Raw genomic sequence first — 27,336 nt, 5'->3', positions numbered from 1 at the left:
GAAATTGAAGTTACTTTGAGATACTGAAAATTCGAGTAATGGAGTTATGAGATAACAAGGTTCGACTGCACGTTCAATTCTCTTAGCAAATCTTTTTAATAATACAGCACGTCCAATTATTTTACTTAGTTTCTAAAAATACATGTCTCTAAATTTAATACTGTGGTGTCTCTTTTACCAGCCCTTATTTACACATTGGCAAATTTTGATATCATTCACAGGTAAGGAAACAAGTCAGCTGTGTGTTTCATGTATATTTCAGGATATAAGATTTCAGGCATTACCTTTTCAGAAGTTTCCTACTTAAGATGATTTTTACATTTTTTTAAAAGATGTCCCTTGGAAACTTAACAGATTTTGTTGTAAGTCATCGAAAATTTACAACCGATGAGTCATGACTCATGAAGATGTAACACTGAACACACATTGGCCCAAACAACAAGCCATACTCTCTCTGATAATTCCACTGAATGTGCATTAAAAGTTTTTTTTTTTTTTTAAAGACAGATAAACACCAACCAAACTATAATTTCAGTGAATTAGTGGGTTGATCTAGTTACCAGACGATGGACAGTGGATGATGTTCTCCATGACAAGATGTATATGGACAGGAAGAAGTAGAAGAGGCTCATTAACAGTACCCGGGAAAGTGGAACTGTACGATAATGATGATGATGATGATGATGATGATGATGAGTGGGGCAAACTTTTGACTTCACCATAAAATGGTGATATCAATATTCAGCATTAGGAATATTAAACATACATATTTCTTATTAATAAACACCTCAAAGCATAATACATTCGCAATAATTCCAGCTCAACAAACCAAAAATAAAAACATTTCTAATATTTATTTAACTTAATTTCCGGGTTGAACCGTGTTGTACTTGTCTGCACATCACGTACAGTTTGGCGACGTTTCGAATACATTGCAGTATTCTTTGTCAAGGCGACTGAAATACCCCTACTCGATCCGAGGTAATCAGTCTCCCAGGCAGAAATTACACTACTAGAGTGGCCCAGACCTTGGCCTTTTATATCCTAGCCTTTCTGGCTGACATAAGCCGTGGCTGTCTCGTGAGTATTCTAGAAAGTATGTGTCACAGCCAGGTAGTGGGGGCTTGCCCGCGCTGTTATGTAATGGGGTTGCGGCCCGTGTGTTTATGTTGTGGTCTGTATGTCTTAAACTATGAATGACAGGCATCCAAGAATTACTGATTTTATATCCTTCTTCTAAATTTATGTTGTTCGGATGTTTCTTGATTTCGATAGCCTCGCAGATTTTCCTTTCCAGATTCCAAGGGATAGGATCTTGGTCTTGTCAAATGATATTCCGTGCCTAGTTTCGTAGGAATGCTTGGCTACTGCTGAAATATCTGTGTTTTGGTTCTTGGTGTGACGGATATATTCTTTTAGGCGGGTGGAGATAAGACGTTTTGTCTCACCTACATAACAAGCTCTGCAGCTACATTCAATGTGATATACTCCAGGGGCCTGGTGTTGAATTATTACATCTCAGCATGTTTTTGTTTGTTTGTTTGTTTGTTTGTTTGTTTGTTTGTTTTGGTAATATATTTAACATTATGTGGTAGTATGTAATTTGATCAAGTCTGCAGAATATTTCTGGGAACATTTTGTCGCTGATGAAGAGAATGTGATGGTGTTCTCGAAACATGTATGAGAGATTAAATGATATGTACTAAATAGGTTTTTTATTAGTATTGACAAAGCAGACACATAACATCACTTGTTTTTTCCATGTTGAGATTATTATTAAAGCAAGTAAGAACAGAGAAGGAAAATTCATTAAAAATTAATCCAAAAAAGAATATAATATTCAAGAAAGGCTTTTTTACCTGGTAAAGTCTCGTCAGCATAAAATTCTGCATCATGAAGAGTAACAATGAGCAGGCTAAAAAGTGAACAGAATACAGCCAAGAGAGGCACAATTCTTTCACTGTCAGCAGGAATCATTGGAATACCACGAGCAATAACTTGAAGAAGTGGGGTTGCAGATCCAAACAAGGATGTCTGACTTACAGACAAAATTGCAGTCCACAGGTGTCTGAGAAAGGTTGGTTTGAATGCCAGCATATATAACAACCTAAAGGAATTAAAAAATATTGTCATTCTCATTTGAAAGCTGTATACATAAACTAGGTATTTAAGCTACGAGGGTGAGTCAATAAATAAGTCGCAAACACGTGTGTGCCTTATACCATTTGAAATTACGCGCACAAGTTTTGCCAGCAGATGGCAGCATATGTTTGCTTGTCGTACGACATCTCGCAGGCACTCAGTCAGTCAGAGACTGTTAGTGCACAATGGCACATGTGTTGCATGACTGTACACAAGAAGAACAGCGTGCAGTTGTGCGGTTTTTGTGAGCCAAAGGACTGTCACAGAAGAAGTGCATCGCGAAATGCATCCCGTCTATGGTGAAAACTGTTTCTCATGGAAAGCTGTGTTCAATTGGATCCAGAAGTTTAACCAAGGAAGGAAAAGCATCAGAGATGGGGAGCGCTTGGAACATCCACCGTACAGTCCTGACTTGGCCCCCAGTGATTTTAATCTGTTTGGCCCCTAAAAAAAATCATTTGGGTGGCCGTCATTTTGATACAGATGATGCCGTAATCTATGAGGTTACACGTTGGCTGCAACAGCAACCAAAGGACTTCTTTGTTGCTGGCTTTCAAGGACTTGTAAAGAGATGGGATAAGTGCCTAAATGTACAGGGTGAATATGTGGAAGAGTGAAATATATGTCAGAAAGTTACTTTGATTATCTTTGCCTCAATTCAGTTTTGCAACTTATTTATTGACTCACCCCCATAGTTCTTCATTTAATAAACCATTATCAACCCTAGAACTGGCAACTGTCGAAAATTCGATACTTTGGTCCTCGCTGTAATAGCACTGTTGAATATTCGACATGTTCATATTTTATCACGTGATTTCCTCAATTCTTCAACAGATGTCACATAGTCTACTTTTTTTAGTTCTCGATGTCCACACCAGCCCTTAGTTCAGTTTCATTCATAGTTACAACCTCTTTGGGTGCAAATGCATGGAAATACATGAATGCAGTTTTCTGACCATCTGTTTAAGTGCCATTGCTGTAGAGTTTGTAAACAAACCATTGAGTTCTGCTTTGCTATTCTATTTCATTTCACAGTTTTCCGTTCAGTGTGAGTTATTTACTTCTGTGTATATATAATTTGATGATATACATTTTTAGTGCAGTGTGCGTCTAAATGCAGCATTTTCAATACGGAAAATTAGTGAAGAAGTATGGCAAAATTTGTTCTAAGTTGAAAGTGATGGATCTGACTTTCTGGATGAGAATGAACCAACAGATTCTGAATTGGGGAATTTATATCAGCTATTTCTTCCCATAAAAAAACAGAAAGTGAAAGCGATGGCGAGCCTGCAATACAGCAACCTATTGCAACACGCCTCCTGAGCAAGGCATGCCAATACATTTTCCCCAATATTTTCAAGAATATACCCCTGAGAGAGATAAAACATTTGTTAATGCATTACAGGTACATTGACAATCTGCATATCTCAGTTTGTTTGAGTCCAGCTCCATGGCTGAATGATTAGCATGCTGGCCTTTGGTCCAGAGGGTCCTGGGTTTGATTCCTGGACGGATCGGAGATTTTAACCTTATAATGGTTAATTCCCTTGGCTCGGGGACTGGGTGTTTGTGCTGTACCCAACATCCCTGCAACTCACACACCACACATAACACTACCCTCCACCACAGTAACATGCAGTTACCTACACATGGCAGATGCTGCCCACCCTCATCGGAGGGTCTGCCTTACAAGGGCTGCACTCGGCTAGAAATAGCAACACAGAATTATTATTATTATTATTATTATTATTATTATTATTATTATTATTATAGTTTGTTTGTGACATGTTTCAGTTTTGTGTACATATGATCAAAAGTTGTATTATTACCTTGAATTTGGCAATTCCTCTTTTTGAACAGACTGTACATTTTTCTAGTCAAAATACTTATGCAATTTTGTGTCAACATGACAATCCTCAGTGTATTAACTTTATGTAGATATATAAAACTTCAATTTATTTCATACTTTGTGGATATTATGTACTTTATTTAGACAAGTAAAGGCTGCCAAATATAGCTGACACCACAATATTTAATACTGCCAGTTATAGGGTTAAATTCACTCAGCAAACAATTACTAAGGTAACAGTGACAATAAACAATCTAAATTAATTCTACGAACAATGGTGCAACAAACTCTTTACTGACAAGGAAAGATTTACCAAGGCTATTTTTTAAATTAGGACCAGTTTGCCCATATCTTCTAAAATCCTGCATGTTTGTTCTTTGGTGCATGCATGCTGATTCCAGGCACATCTGATGCACAAACATACATTTGTTGCCACATTGGTCCTGTGTTGTTGATTTGTAGTGTGCAGTGAAATTCACTAAGATAATGATCAAATGGCCTGCCATGTGAGAGGTATGGCCACTTATCCATGGCCTATAAGCTCAGAAAATTTCTTCTATATTCATTGAGATGCCAGCAATGAAAGCCTACACTATTATGTTAATGCATTCTCAGTTGAAGGTAGTAATATGATGTAACATTCTATTTTAATGAAACAATGAAGATTTCTAATGAGACACATACCTAACACCCTGATGTATGTAAAGATCAATAGCAGCTGCTAGCACATTAATCCCAGTTATTATTATACACTAGTGTCCAAAATTTCGGTACAAGGTGTAAAAGTAAATACTCTGAAAAAGTACAGTCATCACCAAAACAAACCCATTTAGAACAGTGTATCAATGTTATTTATTTTTTACATCCTAGGAACTACTTTTAGAGTTTTCAGAGATGCTGAGGTGACAGGACTTTGCCCGCAGGAGTTCTTTTACGTGCCAGTAAATCTACCGACACGAGGCTGACATATTTGAACACCTTAAAATACCACCGGACAAACCTGCCAAGTTGGGCTCAGAAGGCCAGTGCTCTACTGTCCTAGCTATTCAGCCCAGCTGTAGTGTATCAAAATAAGGACAAGAACATGGGATATCTTACAACATAACTCATCCAAGGACAACCGTTAAATGGAAGTGAACACATTGGTTCAGATGTACAAATAAATGGACTGCAGAAACATTTTACATGAATAATAATAATAATTCAACCGGGCAAGTTGGCTGTGCGGTTAGAGGCGCTCAGCTGTGAGTTTGCATCCGGGAGATAGTGGGTTCGAACCTCACTGTTGGCAGCCCTCAATATGGTTTTCTGTGGTTTCCCATTTTCACACCAGGCAAAGGCTGGGGCTGTACCTTAATTAAGGCCATGGCTGCTTTGTTCCCACTCCTAGGCATTTCCGATCTCATCATTGCCATAAGACCTATCTGTGTGCAACATAAAGCAAACTATTTAAAAAAATTCAGAGACTTGTGCCAAATATGGCCCAAAGTATCACTATTGCCATCAATCATCATCATCATCAACATCATTATGCTCCTCTTCCTCCTTAAGTTTCCCAGGTGTGGTAAACAAGCACCCACCACTTCTTGTATCTTCATACATTTTTTGTTCTTGACATCGTCCCACGCAAATCCCTTTTCCTCTACCTTCAATTTCATTGTCTATCCAACGTATCCCTTGGTCATTGGCCTTCCACTTCAAGGATGAAGTATGAGGCGTGATCAAAAATTTCTGTTTAAGGGCATTGCTACAGCGGACATGCAACATAGCGCGACTCACATGTGGGTATATAAGCATGGACATGTAGGCAAAGAATTCGTGTGGCAGTCGGCTGAGATGCGTGCGTTAAATGTGGCCACATGAACTATGGTGACGTTATTTCCAAATGCGTCCAAACGGGACCGACGTGCTGTTATTCTGTTCTTGGCTGCCGAAGGACAAACATCGGTGGACATCCATCGGAGAATGCCGGTCTTCTGGGAGCCCAGCCTCATCCATTACCGACAACAACAAGAGGGCGGTAGATGAGCGAAAGTATAGTTCTAAAGGACATTACTTGAATTAGTCTCTATATTAGCCCCTTTTAAGGAAATACACAAAAAGTTTTCATCTGGAGTTGGAAGCCATACTCAATGTATGATATAAACGCAAGAACGTGGTTGTAATGGTTTAGCCTGAAACCTTCTTGCTCTAAAGGCATGAAATGTGCAGAGATGCCAACTTTCAAAGATGGTCATCAGTAGTGTGAATCTCCGAAGAGACGGTGGGGAACATGACATCTTGGGCAAATTATAATATACAAGTTCAAACAATATCAACATGCTTTTTCCTTGTAAGTTAAAAAAACAAAAGAATTACACACACAAACATAACAAAGTTACTTTTCTTGCAGCATCTACACAGTTGCTTCTTTTGCCTCACAGAGATCCTTCTTAGGAAAATGCTTTAGATAGCAGATCTCATAGCATAACTTTTTATTTTTTATTTTTCCATCAGGAAAGCACTAAAAGTCTTTGTACTAATGATGATGATGATGATGCTTGCTGTTTAAAGGGGCCTAACATCTAGGTCATCGGCCCGCAGTCTTTGTACTCATATTTGGTCAAAAGTAAGTGTGATTCTTGCAAATAATACTGAATATTCACTCATCTGAGGCATTGCTGTGAGGTATCACTATCACACCAAGCATCACTTGAAGAAAAACTGAATATTTAATGTTTCCAGAAGCATCTTTCAGCTTTGAAATTTTAGCCCATGCAACATCTATTGTTTCACAGTTTGAAATGTATTAATTTAATGGGTCTGCTTGACAGGACGTAAATTCCACTTCCAGTTTGTCTTGGTCCATGTTTTCAATTATTTCTTGAAACAATTCAAGAACAATTAAATAAAAGCACTGCTGAGTTGCTCTCAATGGAACATTAACTACTTCTACATGTTTCAGTGCAGTCCTGAAAAGGGAATTTGTCCAAAACAGAGTTGCATGTTGTAGCGAAGAAATTTCTCACCAATTTGAAGAACTGTCTCATGTCATCTCCAGATAAACTGTAAGCCTCACCTCCAGCAAGAGTGTCATCATTTTTCTGACAACTCCTGTTACTGAACTTTATATTGGTAATGCATTCCAAACTTACTTCTATAACTGCTTTCTAATCTCTTCAGCTGTCACAATCTTCACCATTAAATCCATCAACAATCCATTCATGTATCTGGTCACTTGAAGTATGGAAGGAGCTTCTACTTGCAACATCATGATGTACTTCATGAGGATGGTGTTCTTCAGAAATAAGTTAAGTTTAGTGGTATCATTTTCCATTGCTGATTTCACTGCAAGAAATTTGCTATTGCTGGATTCTTCTGACTTGACATCTTCACCTATCGACGTCGGCCGCTATTCATTTCTGAGAATGCACCTTTCCCTGCAATTCTTTAAGTGTGTTGCTTCTGCGGAGATGTCACTGATGACTGATCAAGCCAATCTTCGCCACACAGGTCACTTCTAAAGGTGGGTGGAGGACACGGTTCGATCCAACATAGTTTCCGCTTTCCATGGGTTTCAATTTCTTGTCTGCAACGTGCCCGCACAAACAGTAACACACCTTCTGCAGTAGCATCGCGCCAAAGAACACAGTTTTATGCAGTTGTTGCCCAGGTGTTAGCATTTATATCGGTGCTATTCATAGTCTTCTTAAGTTGGTCTTTATAATGTTTCAAAGGAGCATCTTGAGGCCTTTAGCCTTGACCAATCTCATCATAGAGAAGTTGTTTACGCAGTCTGCCACCATTCATACGCTGAATGTGACCAACCGATCTAAGCCGATGAGTATGATGAAGGCGTCTTCACCTATATCAAATGTCAATCGCAATGGCTCCCACTGTTCTAATACCCTGCTTAATGAATCGGTGAGAGATAAACATCTTGTGCTCACATGTTTCAAGATTTTGTTCAATCAATCAATCAATCAATCAATCAATCAATCAATCAATCAATCAATCAATCAATCTGCATTTAGGGCAGTCACCCAGGTGGCAGATTCCCTACCTATTTTTTACCTAGTCTTTTCTTAAATAACTGCAAAGAATTTGGATATTTACTGAACATTTTCCTTGATATAATATTCCAATACCTAGCTCCTCTTCCTATAAACAAATATTTGCCCCAATTTGTCCTCTTGAAATCCAACTTTATCTGCATACCTCAAACTTATTTGTCTACACCATCTCTTCACTGACAGCTCAGAACATACCGATTAGTCGAGCAGCTAGTCTCCTTTTTCCCCAAGTCTTCTCAGCCCAAACTTTGCAACAATTTCATAACTCTACTCTTTTGTTGGAAATCACCAAGAACAAATCGAGCTGCTTTTCTTTGGATTTTCTCCAGTTCTCGAATCAAGTAATCCTGGTGTGGGTCCCATACACTGAAACCATACTCTAGTTGGGGTCTAACCAGAGACTTGTATGCCCTCTCCTTTACATCCTTATTACAACCCCTAAATACCCTCATAATCACGTGCAGAGATCTTTACCCTATATTTCCAATACTCTTTATGTGATTACCCCAATGAAGATCTTTCCTTATATTAAAACCTAGGTTCTTACAATGATCCCCATAGAGAACTTTCACCCCATCAACACAGTAATTAAACCTGAAAGGACTTTTCCTATTTGTGAAACTCACAACCTGACTTAACGCCATTTATCATCATACCATTGCCTACTGTTCATCTCAAAACACTGTTGAGGTCTTTTTGCAGTTGCTCACAATCTTGTAACATGTATTACTCTGTACAGAATAACATCATTTGCAAAAAGTGTTACTGTTGTGTGTGTCCTCCACCGCCTGAGAGTTCCGCAACCCGCACCCACATCGACGTTTCTGGAGACCACGAAGTGTGGACAGCAGCGCGTTGACGTAATTGTGAGACGTCAGCCAGCGTGTATAAAATGGGCGACATCTTCTCCACTCCAGGCACTCTGCAGTGTCCAACGATCAGACTACACCGTATGTCAGACATGAAGGTACCCTCTTAAAAACGTGTACTGAACAGGTGGACTAATTCTGATCGGGAGGTCTCACCTCAGGACATCTTCGCCTCAAGTTATCCTGCCTCCCGTATCACAGACATATGTCCTGCCTAGCATTCTGCTACTCATGAATTTTGCTCCGAGTTCCCTTCACGTTCTCAAACTTCTGCCTAGCATTCTGCTACCATGAACTTTACTCCAAGTTCCCTTTATAATTCTCCAAACTACAGATAGTCATCAGCTATCACGAACATTCATTCCTTCGAACATCCTATCGCATCAAGATAGATATCATTGTACATATAAAAATCCAAGTGTATAGATGTATATCTCTCTCTGACCATCAGTCAACTAGCTTATGTTGTTATTTAACATGTACAGCACTTCACGCAGCAAGTCTAATTTCGTTCATTTTATACATACTGTGTGAATATTTACAAACTAATAAACTTTTATGTTGTACTTGGTATATCGTGATTCTTGTATACAACAGTTACCTCTGATTAAAGTTCTTTACTCATAATATATATATATATATATATATAAGAAAACATATAAAGGTCCAATAATACTGCCTTGAGGAATTCCCCTCTTAATGGTTACAGGATCCGATAATGCTTCATCTATTCTAATTCTCCGAGTTCTATTATCAAGAAATATAGCCACCCATTCAGTTAGTCTTTTGCCTAGTACATTCTGCTCATTTTTGCCAGTAATCACCCATGATCAACCCTGTCAAATGCCTTGGATAAGTCCATCGCAACGCAACGTGAAGAAGTGCATGCTCTTGCTGCATTACTGGACACTGATCGATGCCATACAATTCGTGAGCTGGCCAGAGATACCGGATTAGCGCATACAACTGTGCTTCACATTCTCACTTTGACTTGATTCCTAAGATGAAGAAACCACCTCGTGGCATTCGCTTCTAACCTGCTCCAGAGATTCGTCAAGCTGCAGATCGCTCCATTTGAACTATCAATGAAACAGGCTCTGCTAAAGGTATCCTATGATTTCCACATCGCTGGTAACAGGTTGTACACAATGTTGGCGACTACTTTGAAGGACAGTAAAACCTGGCAAAATATATGTCTTTTGATTCAGTTGTAATTAAATAAAGTCGTCCCTTTTAAAGTTCCAACCCTGGTATCAGTAAGGAACAAAGAAATGTTGAAGTGTATCACTGCACAAGTTCAGAAGACTCAATATCACAGTTTACTATAGCAATATGATTACAAAATAATGGAATATTAGCTGGATACCCAACAGGATGCGTCCCTTTAACACCAGCCTACTGGAAATGCTATCTACAGTCATGTAGAGAACATATGAACTAACAAACTCTTTACCGATGAGGACAGGTTAAGTCTTGCCAATGATTTAGGATGTCAGATAACATGACAAGAGGATCGAAAAGCTCAGTGTGAACGATGCATATTGAGATACAGATGAAACATTATGTCAGATGGAAGTATCAGCAAGGAATAAACAAATGTTGATAGAAACATGAAAAAAGAACACATTATGGATTAACATACTTACAGAATAGTGTGGGAAGAGCAAGCAACAGAACGAGGAAACAACGACAAACATGAAAACATAAAAGGACAATCTCCACATCTTGCTGTCTTCAAATAGATGGGCTCTCTCCTCATCAATCCCAGTTCTTCCACATCCAAGCAGCTTATTTCTGCTTCCCACCTCCGTCAAACAGGTGGGCTTCAACACACACTGAAGGGCAATCTTGACAGATCTCACTTTTATCCTGTTGGGTTCCTTTTGTCCTTTTGAGTTTTCCTGTGTTGCTAATCTTTTACTATCTGCTCCTTGTTAATCTCTTGTTCTTTTCCTGTGTTTATTTGGCTTTCTTCTTATCCTACCTACACTTCCTGTTCAAGACTGAAGATCTATCAACGAATGTTAAAGCCTGCCCTACTTCATATAACGGGTGAGCAGAATAAAGTGGAACCGCTCCATCCTGTGCACGGAAATTCCTGAGTGAGTGAGACAGCCGGTGATGAAATACAGTGCTGGATGCACTGAAAGCCACACTACAGTGCCAGGTTTCAACCTTTGTTGAACATTTGCAAACTTGGCATGTGTTTCTTTGGTGACATTAGTAGTGTGTGAATTCAGTGAAATGGCTCAGGTGGCTCAAGTCGGGCATCAGTATTCTGTTCCCCAAAGAGTATTCATTTATTATTCATACGTCCGTACAGAAAGTGTGAGAGCCGTAAGGATATTAATTCAAGAGAAGTTTCGTGATGTTTAAGTTCCAGGTCGGACTTCCATTCATAGATTAGAAAATAAATTATGTAAGATGGGAAGTCTTCTAGATAAGAAACGTAATAAACCTCGTACAGTACTCACACAAGAAATGCTCAGGAAATGGAAATTTCCTATGGTTCTGTTCGAACGTGAAGAAAGTTACTGAACGGTAATGAATAATTTCCTAAGCAGGTGCCAGAAAGGGAGGCAGTTTCAACATCTCCAGGTGTGATATATTGTGAGTACTTTTATTTTTTGTATTGTTCTGTGTTGTTTGTTTGTTAGAAATAGCTTACGCAACAATGTATTTTCTGCGGACTTCCTGTAATACATGCACCTACTGTGTGCATGCTGCATTGCCAGGCTGCAGGACTGGTTTCGCTTTATGTTGCTCACCCTGGATAATGCAACTTCAAATCTCACTTTTGGATTAGGATCTTCTAAGTACTTGAAGATCTTCATTATCACTTGAACATTCATAAGTCAGAATTGGGGGCTGGAATCCAGACAGAGTCCTCACTCTCCCTTTCTATCATTGACCTTCAGAAATTACTGCAGACAAATTCTGCACCACACTGTCAACCTCACCATCCACATGTTCTAACATCACAGTAAACATTTTAATGCCTTAATGAAAGGTTCAGAATAACCCACTTGATGGCCATGATCGTTAAGGCGCTGAAGTCTAAAGGGTCAGACATTGTAGTTAGCCGATTAGAGTCCCATTGGTCGAAAAATATTTCACCGTCGGAATGTTGGCTGGCAAGGTAGATGGTGGTGGTACACAATTTCTAATCACTAGATTACATGCCAAAAGCCTGAATTAAATTCCAAACCTCTCCGCAGTGCTCCTATGGAGTGAGGGCAAATGACGCTGTTGATGGTGATTCGTCCGTCGGATGGAGACGTTAAGCCTTCAGCAGACCCCTTCCTGCTATTCGACAGGAGTGGGGTACATGCCGGCATCAGGTTTCACCCACTCTGTTCCTACTATCATATATCACGTCATTCATTTCATCTCATTAAATCCTCTGATGAGGTTGACATCAGGAAGGACATCTAGTTATATAAACTCACGACAGATCCATCTCATACCCGACTCCGTAGAGAAATGGGATAATTCTCCAGTTCAAAAGATTTGAAAAAACAAACTAAAATTGTTGGTGCTTATTGTTAAACAACACGTTCCTGATGAAATGATACTGTCAGAACACAACGCAACTGTCCATGTATCAGAATAACATAAAAGAATATAATGAAATGGATGAGAAACTGCCATAATGGTTAAATAAATACGTGAAATAAGGAACACGCCTGCCAAGTGAAGCTCGACATGAAGCTCTTCGTGGCATGTCAGTGTTAGTGTAAATGAAAGGTCCTGGATTACCAACCAGGAGATCTGGGGTTCAAATACTGATATCGATTTGTTTTTAATGGACTCCGTTACTCTGCTGTGTAACTGCACCATACTAACAGACTTTGCATTTCCACTCTGAATGTTTGCAATGAGCACGTAGTTTGTCATTACTGGCCCCTCAAAGGACTGTTATAGAGCTGTAAATATGCTACGTGCCATGAACAGCAGGGAATAGCCTTACAATATTATGCAATTTTAAGCGAGTTCATACGAGTGCGGGTTAGCCTCAAGGAAGCCTACATGCCTGTCAAAGTGAGAACCCGGTTCAGAGTCCACTCTATGCATTACTTTTTAATTATTTTTTTTAGAGTTGCAATAAACAAGAATGTGTATATTTCTATATACTATGAAATCTGACATTGTGCTTTTAATTATGTTAGTCCTGAAAAGGATTATTTTAGACGTGACTTAATACCTCGTCCAGTATCCATTGGCTTGAACAACTTGTTCGAGCCGATATGGCAGCGACTCAATAAGCTTCCTCAAGTATTCCTCATCAAGGGTGATCACCTCCCACGCACCCAACATAACACCCCACAAAGCATCATGCGAACATGGCGGAGAATGAAGCCAGTTTCTTTATATGGCATTTCCACCTTGCCCACGCATGTTCAAACCGCTAGTTTGGATTGGAAAGTTGTCTTGCACAAACTGTATTACCCCATGCAGATAGCACTCTCTCACGCTCGTAACAACAATATTCATTACAAGATATTGGAATCATTCCGTATTGATGGTTTTCACTTCACACCATATCTACCCCGAACACAACACAGATATGTGGCCACTGTGTGAACACTCGGCTATCTTTTGTCATATTGGGCTCCCTGTGGCCTGTAAAAATGAATCGGCCCGACCTCTGCTCAACTGAAAGAAGTCTTGTCAGAGAAGATCACATGGCCCCAATTACAATTTAACTCCATCTCTGTAAAGGCGCATCGATCGACTATCTGTTCATTGGAGAGACACTCTTTGGGAGCAGCTTTTTCTGCAATGATGTCCGGCCTCTCATAATCGTTGACGAACGGTGTATGGACATCCAGGAAAATTTGTCGCCTGCATGAGCTCCGAGTTTAAGAACAGTTTCTCCTTGAAGTTTCAACTAACCTGTTATTTTCTTAGTTAGTAGAAAACTGCTTTAAACCAGTGCCTGTTAGACATCCAATGTCCCCTGACACCCGTCACTGCTGTATCCATCTCTGAGCAGCCTTAGGCGAAACACCACTGAATCACTGCATCACAAATGCTAAAATTGCTGTGTTGGATAGAGCCAGAACTTGCTCTCTTGGTGCATTTGAATAATGTGCTATGTCAGAATGGAATGAAGCAGTTCGCACGAAAGTTAGCATGGTCAAACTTGGTGTGTTCACTGCCTGACATCACTATGGTATATTCATTCAGGAACAAAAAAACACGTTCACGCTGGGATTTGAACCTTAACTGTTATGGTAGGAATTAATTTTATAGCCTACAGCTGATCCACTGTGCTACATGGGAGTGTGCTATGTGCTTATAATTCCATAATGCTCTATGCAAGTGCATGTCATGAGCAGGAGAGAGAAGGTAGAAGGGAGAGGGGAAAGGGTACAGTGAGAGTGACTGATACAATGAGTGAGAACTACGGACCCTGTTGCAAAACGCATTCAGCTCACTGCACAAAGCTGAACATAGCTGAAGCGGACTTTCTTATATTTTGCGTCTCTAGCGATGCAACAATATTTTATTGTTTATCTGTACAATCTAAAATGAATTAAGTTTAGTTCTAGATCATTTTCCGCCTCAGTCGACTAACAGCAAAAATTTCTGTTACGACGACACTCAGTTATGACGAAATGATGTTGTTACAACCAAGTTCACTGTACTTGAAAACAGCAGTGTGGAGATTGCCCTTGTCCTTTTATGTTTTCATGTTTGTTCTAATTTCCTCCTTCTTTCCTCCTTCGTATACTGACCTGTCATTGTGTTCATCCTATTATCTGTTCCTGTTTCTTTCTATAAATGACCTGATTATATTAGAATGATGAATCAAGCCTCTAATACTGTAACCAGGGAGAGCTACAGTAACGAGATAAAGATCTGATCAAAGGTGCCATTACCTCAAGTATGTGTATGGCCCATCAAGCTAGGGTTCTTGACGAGCTGATGGGAGTTGTTCTTTCCATCCAAATCCTATCAACATTCATGGGTTGCTCAGAGAAAATTCCTAGTGGCATATCAATATCCACCAAAACATGTTCACTTGCAGAATAGCCCTGAAAGGAGAATGGGCTCTATTATCGCATGAACCTCTAAACAAAGTAATGGACAGATGATGCAACATATGTATAGCTGTTAGGGGTGATCACATTCTGTGCTGAGGACCACAGCTTCTATTTGTGCCAACTATGGTACAGTAGCCAATATGAAGTAGCCAATGATTCTACCTCTCAGTATCTGTTCTTGTCCAGTATTGTTTCCTTCACCATTTCCACAGATTAAAAGGTTCCTATTGGATGACATTTCAATATCTATGTAACTCCCACAAAATGCAATGGACTGTAACCATATTTGTTCATAAGTTATGCACACATGTATTTTATAACCATACAATCCAAATTTTAGACTAAATTCTTGGTTTTAAGACTTAATAAAACTTAAGAAAATACAATGTCTAAAGAGAAGGAACCTTAACAAAATTAAGAATTCTTACACAAAGAAAGTCATTAAAATTTTTCATCTTAAATTCATTTTGACTCTGATGCCATGTAGATTTGTTCAATTAATCACTGTGTTGAAAAATTATTTCTTGAAGATTTGGCCCCTACTCATATAGCAACATTCTCAGCAAACTTTGTGATTAATGCTTCATCAGCAATACTCCTGAAATGAATTCAACAGATCTGAAATGATAAGGAATAATCTCAAAGATATGGTTAAACAGTAATAACTAATATAGTATTCTTTTTAGTACAACAGAATAAGATTCTTTACTCTTATATTACATTCAGTACAAAAATACTTCCTCAAACATTGCATTTATATATGAAATACTCAATTTAAAATAAATGGCTGTTCAACCCTTATCACATTAGACCCCACTTAACAATCAACAATTTGACAACTTTTGAAAAGTATATTTGTAATAGAGCTCATCTATATTTCTCTAATCGCTTCAATAATGTAAATATATATTAATGGCATGTGGTCTCCAAAGACCTGCTCGTCAGGGCATACAACGTGGAAAGTTTTTACGTGCTAGCAACTGAGACAACGGAAACTAACTGCAAAAGCAAGTTCTACAACCAGGAACTGAAACTTTTGTATTCTTTTCTCATCGTTGAATTTGAAACTAAATGAGTACTCCTGGTTTAATCCGAACTCATTGAAAAGAGAACACAAGGATTTAGTTCCTGCACAAGCCTTCCCATCCCAGTACAAAGGGTGGAGGGAGCTTCAACAATGGTGGTACGTGGCTAGTGTCGTATCGCGAACTCACATTCTAACACATTACAATCAACAAACAATGTGCACAACTAAGCTTATCCGATTGACTTTCACAAGAAATACAGTCCAGCTGTTGTGCTGTTTTCTGGGTTCTGGACATTGCAGTCACCAGCACAAGAAGATACTGAAGTAAAAATAAAAACTAAAAATGCAAATCTAGACTTTTTTATTATACAATTTGCTTTACGTTACACTGACAAAAACAGATAGGTCTTATGGCGACGATGGGTTAGAAAAGACCTAGGAGTGGGAAGTGGCCGTGGCCTTAATTAAGGTACAGCCCCAACATTTGCTTGGTGTGAAAATGGAAAACCATGGAAACCATCTTCAGGGCTGCCGACAGTGGGGTTCGAATCCACTATCTCCTGGATGCAAGCTCACAGTTGCGCGCCCCTAACCGCAAGGCAAACTCGCCCGGTAATCTAGACATCTTAATGAAGAAGTAAAGTAGGTATTAAAAGATACTAAGTTCTTCAAATAGGCATTGTTTAAGGTATACTGCTAAAGTTCCATCTCTTCTCATAACTAACTTCTTATTTCACTTCTCCAGTCTCAGCCTGTTATAAGTACAATGGCCAAGAATGCAGTTTACACAACCTTTAAAGAACATTCATGTACTGCATCTCATCAGTGGTGCAATTCTTTCGATTCTAATTCACAATATAAAATACTGTTATATCATAGAGTTCAGCACATTGGTAGTGTTCAGATTTATTTTTACAAGATACAAACTGAACAAACAAGAAATCATTTGCAAAACAAGATGAATTTTTCAAAAGGCTCCTTTTACACTTCTAAAGTTCTGAAAACAGATTTCAAAAGGCTTTCATCCAAAACTTATTAATTCCAAATGACAATTTTAAATGCTAATAAAAATGATATGTACGTGGCTAATCTTTATAATGATGTATCATGTTTAGTGAGGCTCTAAACATTAAAATGATGTCCAAGGTAGTGGAGTTACTCTATTCCTCAGTTAAAGCTGAATAAAACGGAACTTGGTGTCTACCAAATTCAGGCTGGAAGCGATTATGAAATCCTTCACTCAGGTTATTTACACTGACTGACAGAGCAAATGCAACACCAAGAAGGAGTGGTTCGAAAGGGATGAAAGTTGGGGAAAAAACAGAGACGGCACGGACGAATAATTGATGTTTATTTCAAACCGATATGCAGGTTACACAATGCGCACGGCATCGACTCAGTAGGATGTAGGACCACCGCGAGCGGCGATGCACGCAGAAACACGTCGAGGTACAGAGTCAATAAGAGTGCGGATGGTGTCCTGAGGGATGGTTCTCCATTCTCTGTCAACCATTTGCCACAGTTGGTCGTCCGTACGAGGCTGGGGCAGAGTTTGCAAACGGCGTCCAATGAGATCCCACACGTGTTCGATTGGTGAGAGATCCGGAGAGTACGCTGGCCACGGAAGCATCTGTACACCTCGTAGAGCCTGTTGGGAGATGCGAGCAGTGTGTGGGCGAGCATTATCCTGCTGAAACAGAGCATTGGGCAGCCCCTGAAGGTACGGGAGTGCCACCGGCCGCAGCACATGCTGCACGTAGTGGTGGGCATTTAACGTGCCTTGAATACGCACTAGAGGTGACGTGGAATCATACGCAATAGCGCCCCAAACCATGATGCCGCGTTGTCTAGCGGTAGGGCGCTCCACAGTTACTGCCGGATTTGACCTTTCTCCACGCCGACGCCACACTCGTCTGCGGTGACTATCACTGACAGAACAGAAGCGTGACTCATCGGAGAACACGACGTTCCGCCATTCCCTCATCCAAGTCGCTCTAGCCCGGCACCATGCCAGGCATGCACGTCTATGCTGTGGAGTCAATGGTAGTCTTCTGAGCGGAAGCCAGGAGTGCAGGCCTCCTTCAACCAATCGACGGGAAATTGTTCTGGTCGATATTGGAACAGCCAGGGTGTCTTGCACATGCTGAAGAATGGCGGTTGACGTGGCGTGCGGGGCTGCCACCGCTTGGCGGCGGATGCGCCGATCCTCGCGTGCTGACGTCACTCGGGCTGCGCCTGGACCCCTCGCACGTGCCACATGTCCCTGCGCCAACCATCTTCGCCACAGGCGCTGCACCGTGGACACATCCCTATGGGTATCGGCTGCGATTTGACGAAGCGACCAACCTGCCCTTCTCAGCCCGATCACCAAACCCCTCGTAAAGTCGTCTGTCTGCTGGAAATGCCTCCGTTGACGGCGGCCTGGCATTCTTAGCTATACACGTGTCCTGTGGCACACGACAACACGTTCTACAATGACTGTCGGCTGAGAAATCACGGTACGAAGTGGGCCATTCGCCAACGTCGTGTCCCATTTATCGTTCGCTACGTGCGCAGCACAGCGGCGCATTTCACATCATGAGCATACCTCAGTGACGTCAGTCTACCCTGCAATTGGCATAAAGTTCTGACCACTCCTTCTTGGTGTTGCATTTGCTCTGTCAGTCAGTGTATATGTTGTTCATTATGCATCATCAAGTCACATTGGTTCTAGATGATAACTGGATAGTGAGCGAGTATTGCACGTCTCATCCCCTAAGCTCTTCGGCCAGAAACGTAATTTAATCTCTGTTAAAACATCTGTAGCTCTGCACTTTCTCTAATCAGAAGCATGTGTATGATCACATTTCTTTAAGAACCTGATATGTCGTACTTGTACATGAACTCTAGCAGAACGTTCTCCTCTTCCTTTCACATTTCAATTTTATTTTCTTCTCTCTTTCCTTATTTATGCTTGTTATACAAGAATCCTTTCCAAATTAATTTGGGCCTGGCTGTATCAAATGTTGTGAGACACTGTCATTTCATAACGTAAGCCAAATTTTCACAAAAAACATTGATCTTATTTGAAATTAGCAGCCATCATTAAGCAATGGCTATCAATCATTTTCAAAAAAATTAAAAGATATTTCCTCCAAATTACAAGTGGAATGAACCCTGTATGTATGTTTAGTCCGTCAGCGATGCCGCTGGTGGGATCCTCAACAGCTCTGCCATCAGCTGTCATAGATGGCCTAGGCATCACTGAAGAGGCGTACTAGGGAAATGAGGAGTGAGGTAGTTTCCCGTTGCTTTCCTCACTGAGCCAGAGTTGCTATTACATATCAGTCTGCCAAGCCCACTGAAATGCATACACCAACCGACCCTATGAGGAACATTTTCACACCATTCATAGCAGGGACTGGCTGCATAGCATTGCTCATACCTCAGTCACTTTCCTATTGTCAAAGCCAAGGATAAGACAGAGACAGATCTATGAAAGTAACAAAATTGCTCTAGCCTATACCAGAAGACACAGTGCACTGTAAACACTAGATCCTGCCAGCAAAGCGGGGAATGAACCATAGCGGTTCAAATTTACGAGTACAAATTGTGATGAAATAACATGGAAACATGCTGCAGGAAAAATTATATTCTAGGGACGAATTGCTGCGGTACAAATTGTCAGGATACCGATAGGGAGTTATTTCTATACCATGATGGTTACGACATCACAAGAATGGAAGAAAGTTATGTTATGACCTCAGTTACACGATAATGCACCCTGCAGTATACAGGTTTCACTACGTGATTGTAGAAACGATGTACAGGAGAGGGCATTTAAGTAACTGATAAGACCCCAATTACAGTATGGTTCTAGTGTATGGGACACTCACAGGGATGTCAAATGGAATGTACAGCAATTGACCTATCTAATGTCTTTGACAGGGTATGCCATGGAAGATTATTGACAAAAATAAGGGCTATTGGACAAGACAAAAGAGTGACTAAATGGGTGGCTAAATTTCTAGAAAAAGAACTCAGAAGAATTAAATTACAGAAACATTATCTGACACAGTAATGATTAAGACAAGGGTCCTGTAAGGCAGCATTACTGGACCTCTTGTTTTCTTATATACCGTATATAATATGAATACAGAATTGGATAACGTTATACTGTATGGATAAATAAATAAGAAACATGTTTTGAATAAGATTCATTAAAAATTGTGACTGGTAATGGATTTATTTATTTATGTATGTATTTATTTATATATTTATTTATTTATTTATAAGACCTAAACAAAACATGTAAATCACAAATCATTGTAAATGATTACTTGATTTGCTTAAAGCAAATATAAGTAATCAAAAAGGTGGAAATTTACTGATATTGATTCAATGTAAATAAGATTTGATACGGAAAATGAAGCTGATTTCTTGCAATAGCTTCCGTATTTGTCATTTATCCTCTTCACGTACTTGTCATTCCTCTCCAAACAGTGTAACTGATGTAGAAACAGTGTGGCGCCAAACTGTACGATTGTCAGCAAGCACATCGCAGGATTGAGTTAATACCAGCTGTTTTCATAGTATGCTTTAGCTGATCCGTAAAACGACTCAAACGGCCTCCATGAAGTCTTGTGCCAGAGCAGAGTTAACCATGAATTACGTGAAGCATTATCTGATACAGAAGCCTCTGTGGCTCAGGCGGCAGCACACCGGCGGCTCACTACTGGGTTCCATTGTTCAAATCCTGGTAACTCCATGTGATATTTGTGCTGGACAAAGCAGAGGCAGGACAGGTTTTTCACCGGGTACTCCGGTTTTCTCAGCCATCTTTCATTCCAGCGACACTCTCCACTATCATTCATTTTATCTGTCAGTCACTAATCATTGCCCCAGAGGAGTGCGACAGGCTTCGGCAGCCAGCACAATTCCTATTCTCGCTGCTAGAGGATTCCTGACCCGGTCAAATGACGGATGTATGTTCAGTCCATCAGCGATGTCGCTGGTGGGATCCTCAACAGCTCTGCCATCAGCTGTCATAGATGGCCTAGGCATCACTGAAGAGGCGTACTAGGGAAATGAGGAGCGAGATAGTTTCCCGTTGCTTTCCTCACCGAGCCAGAGTTGCTACTACATATCAGTCTGCCAAGCCCACTGAAATGCATACACCAACCGACGCTATGAGCAACATTTTCACACCGTTCGTAGCAGGGACTGGCTGCATAAGGATTGGCATTACTAGGATCGCTCATACCTCAGTCACTTTCATATTGTCAAAGCCAAGGATAAGACAGAGACAGATCTATGAAAGTAACAAAATTGCTCTAGTCTATACCAGAAGACATAGTGCACTGTAAACACTAGGTCCTGCTAGCAAAGGCGAAAATGACGGATACAGTACCGTAATTATTAAACGGGGGATCAAAGTCAAAGCTGACGAGGAAGCCTGTTTCACTCAAGCGACAGACGTGCCCTATTCATCTGAGACGGTAGCCAATGGTGGTAGCCTCAATGCTTATAGCATGCGCTTTCTTAAGAACTGCAAGGTTGTGACCCAGTCCTCCCATTTGATGTTCAAGATGGATCTAAGTTTTTGCAGATGGAAGCGATCTAGCTTTTTTACAGCCTGATGGCAGAGGGTCCAAGTTTAACAATCATAAAGCAGTGTGATATGACAACAGCATGGTAAACCATATCTTGGTATGAATTATAAGGTCCTTATTCATGAAGACATGACTGAATAAACGTCCAGATGCTGAGTGGGCAGCACCAATTCTCTTATGTATATCTTGTGAGCAGTTGGCATTAGTTGAGAGGATACTTCCTAGATATAAAAAGTGATCAACCTGCTCTGGTGGAGTATCCGTAATGGAGATATTGAAAGCTGGGAGGTTCGACCCAGGTGCAGGCTGTGAGAATACTTTAGTTTTCTGAACATTAATGGACAGACCAAATTGATGGCAAGCAATCTTGAAACAACTGACTGTTGTAGCTCCTCAGGTGTGAAAGCAGGTGCAGCAACGTCATCTGCATACTGTAATTCCGTAACGGAGGAAATCTTAGTAAGTGTTTGGGAGCTAAGTCTATCCAGTTTGAACAGTTCCCCACCAAAGCAATATCTGACTTTTACACCTTGGCTGTCTGTAGATATTCCATATGGCATGGCAGCTAGATAAAGAGCGAAAAGCGTTAGAGCAATCACTGATAATACTCGTACAGTTTTAGTGCATGGGAGGAGGAGATCCGAAGGAAAGTAGCACAATTTGTTCTGGATGAGTTCTGACAAACAAGTAGTGTTATGAAAATGATGGAAACTTTGGAATGGGAAGACCTGGGAGTTATGGAGATGAACATCTCACCTAAGTGGGATATTCTAATTTATCACTGGAGAGAAGGCTTCGAATGACATTAGTAGATGGATAAGCTTGAGTGGAGTTTTTCAAAAGCATAAAAGATTGTAACATGAAGATAAAGTTGGAATTCAAGAGGAAAAACTGGGGAAAATACTAGTTTATGGGAAGAGGAATTAGGGATTTGAATAATTTACCAAGGGAGATGTTTAATAAATTTCCACCTTCTTCAATAACATTTAAGAAAACCTAGATAAAGAAAAGGAATCTGCCACAAGGGGTAACAACCTTAAATGCAGATCAGTGGTGACTAACTGATTTGTAGGACTAAAGGATACCATGAACCTAGTTCTCAGTGTGTGTGAGCTGTGTGGATATAGGATGTAGGTGCCATGCATTGTCATGCAGATGAGAATTACTTACAAAATTTTGTGGTGAATGAACATTTTAAAAATATATTTCTGTTTATAGTTTCACGTTAAAATTTTAGAATTTATGCATAGCCATTGGGTGTAATAAACATCATATTATAAGAAATGAATTATCTAAAAGATAACTTACCTATATTTGTGAATAGCAGATTTATGTGAAATGAGAAGATTATGACACACTTGGCAGAGAGCTTGAAGAACTAGAGGATCCTCTGACTGGTCCACAGCCGAGAGTAAATTTTGCACTCGAGATGTGTCATTGAGCATTTCTATACACTGCTCCAACACCTGCCATGTGCATAAAACAATTTTACAGCATTAACAGTGAACAGTATGAATGGAAGCTGAATTTAAGCTCATGATGCCCATAACAAAGGAAATGAAGGCCTTTGACTTACAGAGGAAGAATTTCAGATATACAACTAGCCTACATGTAAAACAGATATGATGTATAGAAGAGATGAATATTTACAAACTGGTAAATATTAGGTTTTTTTTACAAACTGTGAAGAAAATAAAATCATAGAAAAAACATCACAAGGAATTCAGAAAATATTTCAATATTACCATCATGTTCTTTCACTGAAAAATGCCCATTTAATTTCAAAACGAACACTGTACCATGCTGGGCTAAGATGGGTTTTTTCCTGCATTTTGAGAAACCAAACAAAAGTTTCAGAAAATTAACCCTCAACTTGTGAGGGGGTATTTCTGAGATGTACGTTGCGAGGTGAGGTCTCGGAGACCACCGATGTATCTTGGTTACACATAGCCACACGTAATCAAACGACTAACTTATAATTGCTTGTATTGATGCTTACATTCATCTAATATGGGTTAAAAATGCAAATATTTCATCAAATCAAAGCGTAAATCTATTATCCTTACTTTCACTCCTAATAGAGAATGACAGAATCTGATCGTGTCAGTTTTAATTAATTTTACAATAAGGATCCCTTATAGAATTTCATTATACAACTAATATTTAGGAACAACTGCATATGACTGACAGAGTGAGACAGTTAAACAAGGTAACTTACATCATTTTGTCAAAAATCACAGCAAGTAAAGCACATATAACATTTTACGCAAACTTCTTATACTTTTGTGTCCTGCTCCTTTTCACGAATTCTCACATGACCATTTATATATGTTTCTTCTGTGGTATGCACTAAAAGAAGTGTTATCCTCGGCATTCACGGCCTCATTTTCTTCTTCTTCTTCTTCCCCTTCCACATGATCACTGATACGACTTGCAGAAATATTTTCACTCTTTGTAATAAAGAAATCTCCATCAGAATCAATTTCAATATCACTTATTCCTCCTCAAGCAACGATTGCACAGAGCTTTCAAATCCACACTCTCCTACTCGAGTTAATCGAGATGGTCCCCCACCCGCATGCATGAACAATATGTAATGTAATACCAATTTAAATGGTCCGTTATTGGACATTATAAATTTTCCAGCTAACTCATTCTTGGTTGCCTGCGTTTCGCCCTCGTGTGCTAAGTTAGGCTCGTCAGTTGGGACTTAGCATTGATACTGCTCAAACATTTTACTATGCAACCAACCACATGTCAACAGCTACAGCAACAATGAGCTGTGTAGTGACTCAAGTTCACACGCTATGAAGGTAGACGAAAGAAAAGATGGGAGCTAAGGACAGAAAGGAATAAAATAAAACTTGAAAAGTTTCCCGCGGTCTGTGTGACCCCACCTCACAAGTTGAGGGTTAAATTTGAAAAAAATAAAATAAAAAGGTAAAAATACTAACCCTTGTGTCCTCCGACTCTTTTGCTCCTTCTCCCATTTCGGAGTCATTGTCATCGTCAGATCCCGAATCTTTCAGATTATTTAATGTTCCGTATACATGTGCAATATTAACACTTAGAATGGCCAGAATCTGAAGGTAGTTTAAGAGTAATATGGTGTCATTTGGTTGTACCAATGCTGCACATAACAGAGTAAATAATACAGAATTATCAGCACAAGCTAAAAAAGACATGCAAGTAAATTTATATAATTGACATATGGTAATATTGGAAGAAAAATAACAAGGAAAGCTCAATCCTCAACTTGAAGGAGTATATGAATATAAATATCAATAGTGCATGTTTTATTATTTTATGTTATAATATCCATAATAGGCAATAACCCATTGAGTGCCAGGGCTGACATGGTCAGTTCACGAATGCTATACACGCCTACTGACAGTGCACAAGAATATTCTTTTTTGTCCCCTTCTTTTTTCCTGTTGAGTCTCCTGGGCCAAGTCGATCTCTGGCAAGTTCTGCTATCTCTCAGGAACTACGTTTTAGTACTTGATCTTTATTTATACCTTCCAGAAGCAGGGTGTGAACAGATTTGAGTAAACCACTTTTCATTACTTTCTCATGGCTTTCATGAGCATTTCCTAAAATATTTAATGATATGAATTAGAAAGAATGCCCACAACTCGACCTTTTGCACTTTCAACAAGTGTCCTCACTCACATTCTTTCTTTCTAATTAGTTTTATTATGTTATATTTATTTTGTAATATATTTAGCAGGGTAATTACACAAAAATATTGGACTTCCAATGATACACAACAAAAAAATTACCTACTTATATATGCATTTAGTAATTCATTTTGAATTAGGGGTATCACTATGTTACAGTATCCAGAAGTCTTGGACTCAGAAACATGTCGATTATTATTCAAAACTTAAAAAATAATAATAATTTGCTTTATGTCGTACCGACGCAGATAGGTCTTATGGCGACGTGGGACAGGAAAGGGCTAGCAGTGAGAAGGAAGAGGCCAAATAAGTATAATTAATTTCTATGTATAAATCGTGAATTTTGCCCTGAAAGGGGTTCTTTAACATACTAGTAAACCTACTGGTGAGCACACATTTGAGCACACTTAATGTCAACCAAAGGCATAGAGCAGTCAGTAGTGGTGGTGGTGGTGGTGGTGGTGGTGGTGGTTTTAAGGAGAACTATAACTAGGCAACAATCTTCTCTGAACAAATTATATGGAGACAAAAATTAAAATCATTTATTAAATGAGAGAAATTTGAAAATGAATTTAAAATAAAACAAAAACTATTTCATTAAGCCAAAATGGACAAAAACACATCAAAATGGAATGTAACTTCCCTGAGTAACAGATCACTTGAAATTTATATGCGCTTCATTAATCCACTCTCACACAAAGGAAGTGACAAGATCAGCAGTATTCTCGTCATCGGCTAGTATAAGTCGAGGGTCACCAGCAGGTCAATGTTCCAATCTTAGGCCAGAGAGATCTGCACATTCTGTGAGCATGTGGACCACAGTGAATTTAGCACCACAGGAATACACTGGGGTGATCTTCACTCTTCAGGAGATAAGAGTGCGTAGGTCTCCCATGACCTATCCTCAGCCTACACAAAACTGCGGCCTCTCTCCATGAAGAATGGAAAGACTACCACCACAAGGCAGTTGTCTTCCTAACTGCTTTCAGTTTCTTAGGAGTTCAGATAGCTAGCCACTCTGATTCCCAGGACAACAAGATGGTTCAACATAGCTGAGAAGAAATATCTCTAACAGATACATTCATAGGTCTAGATGGTAAAAGCATCGCTTCTTTTGCAGCTTGATTCACAAGTCCGTTCTCTGCAATCCCTATGTGACTAGGGAGCTATGTGAAGGTGATTATGGTGCCAGTACTGCATAACTTGGCTAAAAGGCTATGAATCTGTTGCACCAGTGGGTCCTGGAGGAAACAGGTATCAGCAGAGTGCAGAGAACTTAACAAACAAATCGGTACACATGAGAAAGTGGTCTCGTTCGTGATTCAGCGCAAACTGCAGAGCTTCTAAGATGGCAAAGAACTCTGCAGTATACAGGCTACAGACGCTAGGAAGCAAGATCTTGGTGCTAACATCATCAGACACAAACGAACATACAACATTCTCTACTATCTTAGAGCCATCTGATAAAACAAGGCACGCATCTGTTTACTGGTGAACAACTGAAGTCCTGGAACTACCTCCTATGAACAGAGGCATCCATGTTCACCTTAGGTCCATGGATTAGATCTAGTTGTTTATCTGATGGAGAGTTTGAATCCCATCAACACACCTTTATTCAAATATTTATTCCACATCAGCCTACATATCTAAGTTTTCAAAACATAACATTTCTATTACTCCATCAAGGTGAAGAATTCTGAATCCCTAAGCTTTCCTTCACTGTAATAAATGATTGATACTCTTATTAAATACAATCTAAGAGAAAAAAAAATAAATTGCAAGAAAATGCATTAATATTACCAAAATGTTTCTTTTCAAGTGCCAGCACTGAAAATAAAAGCCAAATTGATGGTACAATGGTACTAGTCCTCTCTGCAAATCCTTTGCAGTCACGCAGAGCTTGTATTAGTCGATGGAATGGGAAGTGAGGAAATTCAACTAATGCCGGTATGATAAATAACTGTACTGGTTCCGTTAGCGGAGGAGCTAAGATGTGCTCGCACAGTCCTTGTAAAACCAGATTACTGTAAGAAGATTAAAAACAATCTTGTTAAATAAAAATTAACAATATAATGT

The 27,336-nt window shown here is 39.6% G+C and overlaps 1 protein-coding gene across 1 annotated transcript in view; it reads right to left on the bottom strand.

Moving 5' to 3' along the window:
* LOC136877617 (ubiquitin-protein ligase E3C) overlaps positions 1-27,336 on the bottom strand; it is a 135,679-nt gene that overhangs the window by 76,079 nt on the left and 32,264 nt on the right. The window contains exons 5-8 of the mRNA XM_067151792.2: positions 27,061-27,284; positions 24,535-24,710; positions 22,889-23,046; positions 1,860-2,107 (exon numbers count right to left, since the gene is read on the bottom strand). Of these exons, the coding sequence (XP_067007893.2) occupies positions 1,860-2,107; positions 22,889-23,046; positions 24,535-24,710; positions 27,061-27,284 (806 nt within the window). The remainder of the gene's footprint in view (positions 1-1,859; positions 2,108-22,888; positions 23,047-24,534; positions 24,711-27,060; positions 27,285-27,336) is intronic.

The sequence above is a fragment of the Anabrus simplex genome, chromosome 7 (assembly GCF_040414725.1).
Source record: "Anabrus simplex isolate iqAnaSimp1 chromosome 7, ASM4041472v1, whole genome shotgun sequence".
Lineage (NCBI taxonomy): Eukaryota > Metazoa > Arthropoda > Insecta > Orthoptera > Tettigoniidae > Anabrus > Anabrus simplex.
This window is presented reverse-complemented; position numbering and strand designations above follow the sequence as displayed.